This window comes from Pezoporus flaviventris, unplaced genomic scaffold (assembly GCF_033815535.1).
Source record: "Pezoporus flaviventris isolate CSIRO_AGI_PZ_B2104156 unplaced genomic scaffold, CSIRO_AGI_Pfla_v1 ptg000002l, whole genome shotgun sequence".
NCBI classification, from domain to species: Eukaryota; Metazoa; Chordata; class Aves; order Psittaciformes; family Psittacidae; genus Pezoporus; species Pezoporus flaviventris.
In genome coordinates, this window is record NW_026892550.1 from 45,250,201 (window position 1) to 45,263,737 (window position 13,537).

Here is a 13,537-nt window from a genome sequence, read left to right on the forward strand (position 1 = left end):
CCTTCCTGCATGCCTCCTGTTCTCCCTTAGCACCCCCTGGGAGCCCCGAAGGCAGCGGGGCTCTCCCCGAGCGCTGGTGCGGGTGAGCCATACGAATCGATGTACCTGTACCCGAATTTACACAGACCGGCCCCCTCAGCAGCCGTGAGCGGGGCGGCAGTCGCGACAGAACCGTGGACGCCCCACGATCCACCGTCGCCGCGGAGTTACAGGCGCGCAAACACCTTCCAGCAGCTTTCCACCTCAGCGGGCCACGACCGCCACCTGTTGGCTCTACTTGGCAGCGCCCCACCTCAGCCCTCCCCGCCTCACCGCGCCGCCCGCCACCGCCCCCGTCCTTCCCACTCCCCGCCGCCGTCTCCTCTTGGCACCCGGCGTTGTCCCGTAGCGCTGTGGGTCCATGGGTGGTCTTAACCAGGCGCCAGCTGCCGGCACCAGCAGCAGCGGGTAGTGGCGGTGGTTCCCGCATGGTGCTGGCAGCCCGCGGGGCGGGAGGGAACGACCCGCTGCCGGCTGTCTGGGTGGGGCGGACGGCTCAGACAAGGCAGCCAGGCCGCCACCAAAGACAGCATTAGTTCTGTTAATTGCCCTGCTAATTGCGAATTAGGCGAGGGGTTTAGGAGTGCCGGCAACATGCCAGCGAAGCAAAGATGGAATATGAGTTTAAGGGCTCTCAGCTGTTAGGGAATCATGAGGCAGGGGTACACCTAAGAGCAGGTGCTCATACAGCTAATGAAAGTGGCATATTTTTCACCATATAAAGTCAGGCCTGTCTTCAGAAAGCTGCACAGTAAATTAAACAGATTTGCTTCTTACAATATCTTAAACAAAAATAAGTCAGTAACTACTGCTTGAGGCATTACCTACTATTCATCTAATAGCTGTGCGCCACGGGACAGGTTTCCGTAGGCCCCATTATTTCATTTTGTGGATGGGAAGTTGCATTTTGCAGGGAATCACATCCTTTTGAAGTTGCAAGATGTTGCCCAGTAATTAACACCATATTCCATATATATATATACGTGTATATGTATTTCCATATCGTGAGGCTGGTGGAAATCACTGAGGATGATTCAGCTGAGCACAGGGAAAAACTACAGTAATCTGCCTTACCATATCAGAAATAAGGTGGGTTTTTTTCCAGTTGAGGGAAACACATGTATTATTGGTGCATACTCACGTAGACTGGGCACTGGTTTTCTGCCATGGACCCAGTGCAGGCAGTCCTTACTTAAAATTGCCCCAAAGCTACTTCTGTTTCACAGTTACCTCCAGGCTGCATCCTTTCTATTTTCCTGGGCAACTGTGGAAATGAAGAAATGCTTCATGGGAATGTTTCCTCTGTGAAAAAACAAACACTCCAGTATGAGAAGAATCATAGAATCGTAGGATAGTTAGGGTTGGAAAGGACCCTATTGGAGAGGGTACTGACGTAAAATCTGCATAAGCCGTATGTGACATGTAGGTTCCCAAAAGCTAAAGACAGGCTTAAGGTCACTGTCTGGGTCCCACTAATACCGTGCCAGATGTGGGTGCTTGGCTCCAGGTGTGTGGGCAGGCTCTGTGGCCCATTAGCTGCTCAGCACTTTGAATTTACAATGGCTTTAAACCCCAGAGGACTCAGGCTTGCCAAAGCTGGAGACTAGACATGCTTATTGTGAAAGAAAAAAATGCTGTTCTTCGTACTCTGCCCTACTTCTCAGATATGGTCCAGCCACACTTGATGGAGAGTTTGGATAGCGGTGTTTTGGTTTGAGCTGGAAACACTGCTGCAAATGTAATTTGCTGTTTCAAAAAAGCTGTTTCAGAAGCCTCAGGACTCAGTGTACTCTCCCACACCTTGCTACCAGTGAGTTTTCCTGGCCAACATATGCAAGAGGAGGATGAAATCTGTCACATGGGCTTTGTGCCAGTTGTGGTCTTGCACCATTCTCTCCAGGCTGCATTCCTGTTGTATGTTGTGAGGATTTTGTTTTGTTTTTAAATACGGCTTTTCTGATTGAAATCAGTTTCAATGCAAAAGAAATGCCTGCTCCTGCAGCTGTCAACAAAACCTGCATGTTAAAAGCCTGTGTTGCTGCTCTGGAATATATGATTCCATGGAGGGTAAAGAGGATTTTCAGGTTTAAAGTCCTGTTATGCAAATCAGTTGTCTTCTGTTCTGCCTTTGCATTAACACAGCCTGTCATGGTTCTTCTGCCATGCTTCATCTTCTATTTTCAAATCTACATTTTTTTCAGACAATTTGATTTCAAAATTATGTTTACATTCTTAACATCTCTTAATGAGCTTATTTCATTGGTGGCATAAACCTAATTGTGAGTCACACCAGGGGCACTTTTGCTATGAATATTTCCTCCAATTTAACCTGATCAAAGATTGTTGGGCCATGCAAAAACCACAGCTTCAGACATTGCACTCATGCAGCTTAAGAATGAGTTAAATACTTTAAATAGAAACAGTCTGCTAAAGCTGAATTAAATTTTTGATAGAGACTAGAGGTTGAGTTCAGACTACCTTTAAAAACTAAGAGCAGTCCTTAATGGATACATTTGGGATGTATTGTACCCTGTTTTCCTTTGAAGGGCATGTCCGAAGGTGCAAGTTCCAGCAGCTGTTTCCTTGAAGCTAGGCACCCTGAATAATAATGATAAATAGTGGATTGGTATTGTCAATATTAAAGAGTGATTGATTTATTTATTTATTTACTGGACTCTCAATTCCAGGGCTTTCATGTATTTTATGACTGCGTTTTATGCCTGTTTTCACTGTTTTATCTTCACATTGACCACATTTGCTCAGATGTAAAATGTCCTTCAATTACCAAAAGTTCTACCCCGACAATGTGTGCTGCAGAACAGGTTGTCACTGACAACACTGTTATATGTCTTCTGCTTTGCCCCTTTCTCCAGTGAGCTGTCAGGCCTGCACGCGAGGGTAGAATGCAGGCTAGGGAGCCACAAACTCAAGTCCTAACCTAATTTCTGCTTGTTGTAGCCCAGATTTTAAAATCTGACTCCTGTATTTGCATTCTTTATTTGCAGGGGTGGTAAGCTTAGCGCTCAGCTGCCCAAGGCGTTAGCCCTCAGGTCTTCTCTTTTCAGATAATGTGCAGCAGTAAAAGAGGTGTGGTACTGCAAACTGCCTGAGGTGGTAGTATCACTTCAGATGTCTTCTGATCAGACCTGATATGCCATGAGTTAATTGCTAGGAGTTATTCAGGAATTTAGATGTTAACATTCTCTGTCCCGAGTTTAAATCATTAGCAAACCACCAAGCTTAGAGCTACTCCTTAATAGACCACTGCCAGTCTAGCCCAGCATCACTTCCTGCATTTGCTAAGAAACGTTTAGCATCCCATTTACAGGCTAAAAGATTATTTATTTTAATCCTTGTGCTGCATTTCCAAGAAAAAAGTAGTTTTTAATCTTGGATATGAATATACAGAACCCTCATGCACTGAGCAAGCTCAGTGATAATGCCCTGAGCAAACCAACAAGTCCTCCTAATCCTAAACAACCTCGCCTGAAACCTCCACACATGCTCTTGGGCCAGGGCTCCATTTAAGCACAGGCTTAAGCATGTTCTCTTTATATCAGGTCCTTGTCACTAGCAGTCCTCTTGGAGTTGGTTTGTTAGCTAGTCTTTGTTTGGTGATTGCTGGGCTGCTACTTGATCTGCTTCTGTCATTTACAGCTGCTTGCCTGTCTGTGATGCTGTAGTATTGTATGTTGCTGATGAGGTCAGTGTTAGCTCATGTGGTTGGTTGTGTTGCTCCTTCTAGTAGAGAGAAACCCTGGTCTTGCTGTTCCCTGATCCTCAGAGAGGAAGCTCCATGGGAGCACTATCTTTCTGGTTGTGCTTGTGAGGGAGTTAAGTGTCCTGCTATGTCTTGCACCTACTGAATGGTTGGCAAGAGGGGATGCCTGTCTCACTTGGTGCTGCAGAGGTGTGCTGGAAAGGATGGAGTTACAATCTCTTTCTCACCCTCTGACTGTTTACAGTTTAGCTGTAAATACCACTTTTACTTAGTTACCCCTGCTAGTCTCTGTATGACACATAAGACTGTCAACAATCTATGTGTTCCAACTAGGGGGATGGTGTAAGTAACTTTGCTATTTGTCTGCAAAACTCAGAAGTCTTTTTATTCTGCCAATTTTATGTGTCTCAGACTTGCACAGAGTTGCTTTTGGCTTCAAGAGAGGTAGTGAGAAGAGTGATTAATCTTTAATCTTATGCTTGAGAGTTGCATTTAATTTTTGGCAAATATTTATTCATGGAGTCTCTAATTTATAGACAGACAAAAGCCTATAGCTAGAGGAGACCAAACAGAGGAAACGTCAAGCAAAAGCACAGCCTTTTTATACCCAATTAAAAAAGAAATATTATCCTTATGAAAACTCTCAAGGAAGTGGAGACTGAGTGGGCAAAATCAGATCAAAGAGACTCAACAAAATCTTATTTTATATGGAACATGTTATTAATCAATTAAAAGATACGTGTTGTGTGAGGGAGCATCACAGTGCTAGCAGCAGAAATACTGAGAGGTTCAACTTGTTGGTCTTACTTAGCATCTTCCTAGCTTATCCTGCTGTTTTCTCAGGAATCATTCTCCAAGTAAGGCATAGCTGAATTTAATGTAAGTGCACTGGTAAGATCTCAGTAGACAAAACCAATCACTTAAGGATAGGTGCTGGTACTATTTTGTGTTTTGTACTGTTGTTCTTGTTTGAAGCAGTGTAAATCTGTATTAATGCCACATAAGTAAGTGGAACTAATCTGGTCTTAATTGTATTTTGATTTCTACTGTAAGGAGCCCATAGTAAGTTACTGATTTCAGAGGTAAATGTCTGTTTCCTTACTGGATTATGGCACACTAACAAAACTACTACAACTGGAAGCAAAGTTTAGCAGCAAAACATGACCCAGGAAGAAAAACGTGAAGTTCTCATACACTGATATTGGTATGGAAATACTTCAGAGTTTACTGTCTCTGTAACTGAAATGTTTTGTCACTAACTTGCCAAGTGAAAAATGAAATCTGTTTCAGCATTGACAAGAGAATAATGTATGACCCTAAGAAAGGCTGTACTAATATAGGAAAAGAAAATCACTACTAGACCAAACAGACATTTGTTCCACCAGCAGAAATGCAATAATTTCTTCAGGATGCCATCCAATCTGCATGGGGGGACTTCCTGAGACAGTGGTTATAGATACAACTTTATATTTTTAAAGCATCAGCAAACCAATAGCACCTTAATTGCATGCTCTTTCATGAAATCCTTTAACTGCTTTTAAAAATCCACTTTGGCTTCCCAAACTTCCAAATATGGCACAATTTATGTTGGTGGAAGCACTACCCTGAGTCTTTTTTTTTTTTTCCCTTTAAATCTACTTTGGTTTGATGCCTTTTTGTCATAGTAATATAGACCAAATAATGAATGACTTCCCATCCCTCCTGTTCTTCATCTTCTATTTTCACTTTTCTTTTCACCTCTTTAGGATGTAGTAATGAAACTGAATTCTGTACTTAAACTGTAGACTAATCATAAACTCATATACAGCAACAAGGAGTCGATGTACTGAAACGGTGGTGATTTCTGTTTGTCCTCTAGTCCTTGCCTAATAATTTCATGCATTTGATTCACTTGTTTAGTTCATGCTTGCTACTAAATTGGCATATTCAAAGAGCTAATCACAATGATTCCAAGCTCTTTTTCCTGATTATAGTTAATTTAGGTAGTCATACTGTATGTATAAGGCTTTGTTTGTGTCTGACTCTGCATTATAAGACCCTGTTCTGACAGAAAAAAAAAAAAAAAATGGAAATTCAGCATCATGAGATTTTTGCAATACTTCAAGATCAGCTTTTGGTTGAGTACACAAAATGATTGTTATCTCCCTATTCATTTACTCATTAATGTCTTAATATAATGTCTATTACATATACATATGGGATTCTGCTGATAAACTCTTTCTTGAGAAAGCTAGCTGGTCTTTCACCTCTCTGATTTATGCCTTATTTATCTATACCAGGTCTATCCTCTTGCTATGTGACAGATAGCTTTTTTTCCTTCTAATAGCATTTGCTGAGTGACCTAGCCAAAAACCTCTGAAAATCACCCCTCTATCTACCTGTTCCTGATTCAGAGAATGCTAATAGATTTCTGTGGCATAATTTCTCTGTACAAATCTCTCCTGAGCCGTTATTCAGTTTATAATCTGTACTTAATTTCTGTTCTGTACTGTAGCTTTTAATAAGTTCCCTGGTTTCAAAATACAATTTAGCAGTTTGCCTTTTCTTGCAACCTCCTTAGAGTGCTTTCTTGCAAACCTGGCCTTGCAGTCACCAGCTCCTACATCCTGTGTTGCAGTGGTCAAAAGTTTGATGCTTTAATATATGACTTCCTTCTCTGAATCAATAGCCAGTGGCACAGCCAGCGTGAACTATGGCACATTATTGCCATGTGTGGCTTTGATCTCAAAGTGCACTGCAAAACACAGTCTACCTGTTCTCATGCTGAGCAAAGGGAGGAAAAGTAGAAGTGTCTATCCATGAAGTGAAAGTTATGGGTGGCTAAAAAAGTTACTAAACAATCCTTTGAATTCTAGATAAACAGTTTCTGTAACCTGAAATATAGATGTGTTTTGAGACTTGTCATTACTGCAGTCTAGAAGAGCTTCTTTGTACTTGGTGCTCCAAGAAAAAATTAGATTGCGATATAAATATATGTAGAGATGAAGAAAAGATTGTCTATTTCCTTTGTTGTTAAAAGGTAGCTGAAGCACAAAGACTAATAGCCCAAGACTACGTTGGCAGCATGAAACCGAACTTAATGTTTGGAACTTGGACTGATCCCTAAATTATGGGTTTAAATTTCCCCTGTAAGTATTATATCTCATCTTAGTGTGGAAAATGTTGTTTGTACTTTTAATTATATTTGTCTTCTCTGTCTTCCAGAAACTGGTGTGCTTATGTCCATACCAGACTCGTACCTACAGTGGTAGTGGACCACCTGGAAACCTTCTCATCAGGCAGAGCAAAGCCTTGGATTTGGTGTATTGGATCGTGTGCTCAAAGGTGTGTAGAACTAGGAAGAAGGAGAACTTACAAGTTTGTTATTGCCAGCTGCATAATTCATACAGCCATAACTTTAGAAGTGAAAATGAAAACAGATGGGATCATATTAGCATGTTTCCAGGACTCATCTTCACATGTCCTTATAGCAAGTATAAAAGCTCATGAATTGTCCCTATAGCAAGTGTAAAAGCTCATGATCTGGCATGCCTTTACTCTGTCACCCTCTGATCAGTTCAAAGTTTTCAAGTAAGCCTGCTCCACTCTTCCAGAGTACTGCAAAGGAAGGTGTACATGTACAAAGCTTTAAAGTGCATGTAGGCAAGGAAATCCTTTCTGTGCAGTTTTCCAAGCTTCTGCTCTGTTGGAGCAAAAGGCTTCCCCTAAGAGGCATAAATATTTTTATTATCTTTGTGCTGGATGCTTATTTCTGTCACAGATTTGGTTACGCAGTGAACCTAGAAAAAGTAATTGGCCTGGTTACAAGTTGTAAATAATGTCTCTACTAAACATATTCAGATTGTCCTTTGTGGTTTGGGTGCCCCATTGTATACTTCAAACTTCACATTGCAGTAGTAAGTGAAATTGGGTTTCAGTGCCTGTGCCTAGAAAATGGCAATCCAAATCAGCACAACAGAACAGAGATTCTAGTATGTTTTCCCCTTGAAATATTTCAAAAACCTCTTACAAATCAGTTTGACTATTCTAAGAATTGTCCTCTAGATGGTATGGTAGCACATGCCTAAAGTTTTGAGGTGAAACTGGGAATAGAGTATCCTTAGGATTTGGTAACTCTGAAATAAAATCAGTTGTATTTCAAAACTATGGAATGGACCCTATGGTTGAAAGGTTGCCATTTTTTTTTAAATTTTCTGATTTGATCTAGAACATTTGCAATAACTCCAAGTTGTTGGTTTTTTTTTTGTATGAAAATTAGCTCCTTGTACTGTTCCTGTAAATACATTTCTCCTATATAAATTTCTGAGGCTTCTCTGCATGGAGAGTTATTTTTCAAATCATTATTCCTGATTAACTTCTTTCATGGTCACTTACTTTGTTCTTATAAATGCATTCAGGAATGGATTATGCTAATGCAGAATAAGATAGTTTGATCATAAAATAAGACCATGCATACAGCAAAATAACTGAGAACTCTGTTGATTTTAGTTCATCTTAATGTTTTTTGAGTTCTTGCTGCTGAAAAAGCCATTTCTCAGAGGCAAAGCTAGTGCTTTGAGTGCTTTCAGCTTTGAGTGGAAACACGCTTTATTGGATTAATGTGTGTATAATCTTGGTTAAAATAATCAAAATGGAAGGCTTCCAGTGTACACTAAATGTTAACTGGCGTGGTAAAAATTCATTGTGATTGTTTTTTTTCAGTGATTTCAAAGAAAACAATATATCACAACTGTATTTTGACTCATTCTGTCCAGTTTAGCAGATATTAATTGTAATATCTTCCATAAAAAGATAGCGTTATTTGATTCCTGAATCAGATATTCAGGAAAGAAGTCTGACAGCACTAGAAAGACATCAGGTTCCTTTTACATCTATGCAGATGGTCTGAAGGCTGCAATATTAAAATTGTGATTGCTGTTGAAACACCAAACCCTAGTCAGGCTTCACTTTTAGTTTCAAGCAGTTTAGCAAAAGGATATGCTTGACATGTAAGATAACATAATGCAATTGATACAGGTATCCTACAACTCCTGTTTGGTCACCTAAACTAGGTTTAAAATGTTCTTGTTCTGCAGGTCCCAGACAACAACACACCAAGCCTACAGAATCAAACATAAAATAGTAACATCACTAGAGTGGAAGTGCTGTCCTGGGTATAGTGGGCAAAGCTGCCAATCCAAAGGTATGTAGAGCTATAAGAATTTGAAACTTGTTACTTCAACAAAAGAAAAAAGAGTGCAGTCTGACTTGTGAGCAGATACCTCTGCTGAAAATCATTACAGTCTCTCCTGTTAATTTAAATCAGGAGAGATGCACAGTAAATTAAAATGTTTGGGATTTTGACTCTTCCCTGCACATGAATTTCCAGAGTAGCTAAGCAGAATGTCCTTTCCTTTCTTCCACTCTAAATACAACTCTAAATAAATTTTTCTCAAAATCTTCAGTCCTATTCTGTTTTGCTAATATGGAGCTTGCATACAGTGTGTTTGGTGTTTCTACTTGTGACCTTTTAGTTACTGAATATTGCAGTGATGGAGATATTAAATCCAGGTCCTCTATTGAATGCTTGCTGTAAAATTAATCTTCAGCACTGTGACTCTTTCGGCTTTCAGGTTCTAAGAGTATATTTTCGGTATGATAACATAATATATCAACATTGTTTCCCTCTGAATTGAGTAGGACTTTCTTTGTTCATTTTAACAGTAACTGAATTTTACTAGGTATTACACGATCCCTGTAAAATTGTGCCCTTTTTTGACAGAGCGTTTTACGTCTGCCCTGGTGATCAAACGTATGGCAGTGTACTGTAGTTTTATGTCTGTAAAATAGCTATTTCTTTGCTGCTGGCCTTAAACAAGCAGGCCTTGAAAAATAAGATATGGCTTCAGCATATATATTTTAAATGAATGAATATTACAAGAAAGGCCATTAGATGTGGTAGGGAATTCAATCAGCAGTGGTAAAGTAGAGGCTGTGATTAAAAATTAATGTAGAGGAATGAAGAGAAATCACTGTTATTCACGTCCAGGAGAGAAATTTCAATACTGAAGAGCCAGAACCACAGCAGGCACAGAATTCTCTTCTGTGCAGCTGAGCGTGGAGTCAGATATTAACGCAGGACACAGTCAGCAAGGCCGTCCAGTGAGCATGGATCAGGTGTTTTAAAGGTTTGCTTTTAAAAAAATGTAAACATTAGCAAAAATAGATTTAAAAATGCTTATTGAAGGGGGAGGCTACAGCTGATAAAATTGAAATGGCATCAAAACAGGGAAGCATTGACCAGGAAAAAAAGCTGTATAACTCGATTTGTAGTGGCATCTGCATAAAAATAAGAATAAAGGAAAATGTTGTCAAGTGTTACAGAAGCAGGCTTGAAATTACATCTCCTGGGTTCTGTTTTCAAACCTCTTCTGGCTTGCTGAATAATTTGGGAAAGCCACTTATAATCTGCATACGCAAGTTTACCCATCTAGAAAATTGAGATGACACTTATCTCACAGGGGCACTGGGATATTTAATTAATTAATGCTTGTAGAAGTGCTTAAAAAGATTGGGATGAAAGGTGCTATGTCAGAAAGGCTCTTCTTCCCTGCTTCTGGAATCATGCCTCCCATGAGGAGCAGACCACCAGCACAAGCCCTGCTGTATTATTCAATTCCCATGAAGGGATATCAGCTAATGAACTTGAACAGCTGGAAGCCCTAGTCTTGTCTTCAGGCACTTCATTTCTACAACAACAGGGGGAGAGACGTTGTAAGCTCTGTCTGGGGCTCTCCAGAGGCTCTGTGCTCTCCACTTGGCCTCTCTGCACTTCATCTTCTCAACAACAGAACTCTTATCGAAGGGTGCCAAGAGAACTGGGGAATTCTGACAATATGGTTTAGACCTTGGGAAGGCACTTTGAGTGTGATGTTGTTTGCTTGTAGGAAATGCTAGTTCGAAATGCCTTTTGGTTGAACTTCTCTCTCAAACCAAGTGAAATCATACATAACTATTTTAGTCTGACAGTCTAGGCAGGAGGAAGCACTTGTCACCATCTGATAGTTATTACAAGACATCTGTAAACTATATTGGGTAGCCTCATTGTAACTGCTTGGCTATAGATACTTCTCAAGGTAATGTAGTAGTGAGTGAGACAAAGGAGCCTCTGGGAAGACACATGTTCAGATCACTGTTTCTAACTTTACCTCCTATGCAGCAACACATGACCAAATTAGATAAGAAATGGATCCTAGTCCAGAATGGACAATGAAACTTTTTAAGGGAAAAATGCAGACATAATTTCTTACAGGTCTCATGAAGCAGCGCAGTATGGATTATTCAACAAATAAAACATCATTGTTTTGGTTTGGGAATACCAAATGCCTAAATGGGAGCAAAACTGCTAAGATGAAAGGGTTTATAATTTCTGAGTTGAAAAGTTCATTATGTCATTTTTATTAAACACAGCTTCATTTTCTCCATCTTAAGGATGAAAAATTAAAATAATGTGCATGTAGTAATGTCTGAAGGTAAGAAATCCAGTCTGCTCATCTACATGTGTTCTCTTAACACTATCATGTTAAAAATGATTTCAAGAACTGGAAGATGCATCTTCAAATATAGATCATGCTGTATTCGAATTCAGCTTTTCTGTAGACTGAGGCTGAGGTGACTTAACATGTATGAATTCATTTCCATCTGCCTTGGCTATGGTTTAGAGCAAACAGCTGGTTCTCAGTTGCTGACAATGCCATAGCCATTGCTAGCACTGAATTCTCTCTCATGGTAGTGATGTCGTTTCTCCAGCAGATGGCTGTAAAATATTCCACACAGGAGTGAGTACTACCCTCTGCTTGGGGTGAGCCGCAGACACAAAATGTAGCAATTCCCCTTGAAACACAGGGAATGGTAGGAAACTACCAAATCCCCCACAGGCATCCTCCTTCAACTACTCCTGCTTCATCAAAAATATATTGAGAAAAAAAGATCCAATTTCCATTTTTTTTTTAATATTTTCTGAAATCATTTTGCATTCTATGTTTAAAAATACATGGGTCAATAAATTATACATCTAGACCAATATATTCAATAATAGGAGCCTAATATTAAATTCCTGTGTGCATTACCTGATACCCAGAAGTGCTGAAGACCCCAAAGCTCCTGGCAGAACTGGGAGAACTCATTGCTCAGCACTTTGAATTGCTGCTTCTTTTTGTTGTTGATGATGTTGCTTTGTTACTGTAAATGGCACCTATAAGGTGGGTCTAGTAGTCTAATTTTTGTATTACATTTTCTTATTAGCTTAAAATGAACATAGAATATCCAGTTTTTAAAAGGTCTCATGCAAATAATTTTATGACTATTGCTACCCTAAAGCATACATATATTAGAGTTTCAGTCTGGTGCTCCCATCACATCTGCTGCTCTTCAGCATCTAGGATGGGGAATCTCAGCTGAGGGACCAAGCAGTACATAAGACTTAATCACCGTATGATGTGTCAGAGCACTTCCTTTGGAAACAGACTGAGGCACACTAGAAGAATGCTATAGTAGAAGCTATATTGCCGGTGACTCTCCTGAATTTGCTTCACAAATGAACCCCCTGAATTTCTAATGCTGCCTAAGTACCTTTCCTTTACAGTGATGACATTTAATAACTGTACAATATGCTTTATTCTTGTAGGAATTCTGTGTGTATGTATCACTGGTTACTCTTCTTGCCTCTTTTAGAAGTGGCATAATGCACTCTTGGCTTGCTCCATTACTGGTGTGCTCCAACAGAGTGATACTGTATCCTGGATCTTGCAGAGATTAAGTTATCTGAACAGTTTAAACCATTAGTAAAACAAGCACACAGCCATAAATATATATATCCTTGAAAATCCTTAAGTGACTAAAACTAAAAAAGGCTTTCAGGTATTCCACAAGGTGAAGTTGTGAGTGGGGCAATTGATTTAATAGGGAGGATGAGAGATAAGATGGATAGTATAAAAAACCCTGGTGCCTGTAGTTCTAACAGTGGTAGAGATTACATTTAGAGCAACAGAAAGATCGGTAAATGAAAGAATAAAAGAACATCGATTTGCTGGTCCTTATCACATGCAAGTAACTGACTCCCTTGTCATAGATTATATCATCACATCACCATCTGATAAATCCTGTGTAATGAATTGGGCTGAATGCAAGTATTTAACTCCTGTCAATAACCATGCCACAGAAGGATAACTGAAGCTACTGAAATAATAGCTATTTGAGGATTTTATATTTATCAGTTGATTTAAATAAATTCTGTGAAATTTTCAGTCCATAAATTCAGTGACCTTTCCTTTGAGTTTGTGTGCTAATTGTTACTCCCCCCCTCCCTTAATTTGCAACATAAACCACCTTACAGCACCTTTAAGTGTAATCTATTGATCTCCATATATACTGCTAAGAAGCTGATGAAACAAAGGGAATTTCTTGATTCAGTGTTTCATTCTGTTTCCTTGGAAAATCACATTATGGCCAAACTAGTCTTAATATTTGAATTGGAAAATAATGTCACCATACCAAAGTTATTCTGCTTGTACTGTACTAAAGACTGAAAATCACACGAATGGCATTTCCTTAGATGTGTTCCAACTGGAACAACATTCACTTCAAAATGCTTCATGAACTGAGCAAGCATATAAAAATTAGTCTGAATTTATAGTAGAAAATGTACAGTCTACTTTGTGCATATTTTTTTTTTTGTGGTTTTTTGGGGGGTGCTTTTTTTTTTTCCTTTAACAATAATGAAATCAAAGGCAATGCAAT

General features: G+C 39.6%; 1 protein-coding gene and 1 long non-coding RNA gene across 2 annotated transcripts in view; one reads left to right on the plus strand and one right to left on the minus strand.

The window, feature by feature from the left end:
- Nucleotides 1-13,537, plus strand: part of MMRN1 (multimerin 1) — a 44,377-nt gene that overhangs the window by 9,888 nt on the left and 20,952 nt on the right. The window contains 2 exon segments of the mRNA XM_061477334.1: nt 6,965-7,084; nt 8,836-8,942. Of these exon segments, the coding sequence (XP_061333318.1) occupies nt 6,965-7,084; nt 8,836-8,942 (227 nt within the window).
- Nucleotides 1,057-13,537, minus strand: part of LOC133281607 (uncharacterized) — a 94,636-nt gene continuing 82,155 nt past the window's right edge. The window contains exon 3 of the long non-coding RNA XR_009747553.1: nt 1,057-1,341. This is a non-coding gene — a long non-coding RNA (uncharacterized LOC133281607). The remainder of the gene's footprint in view (nt 1,342-13,537) is intronic.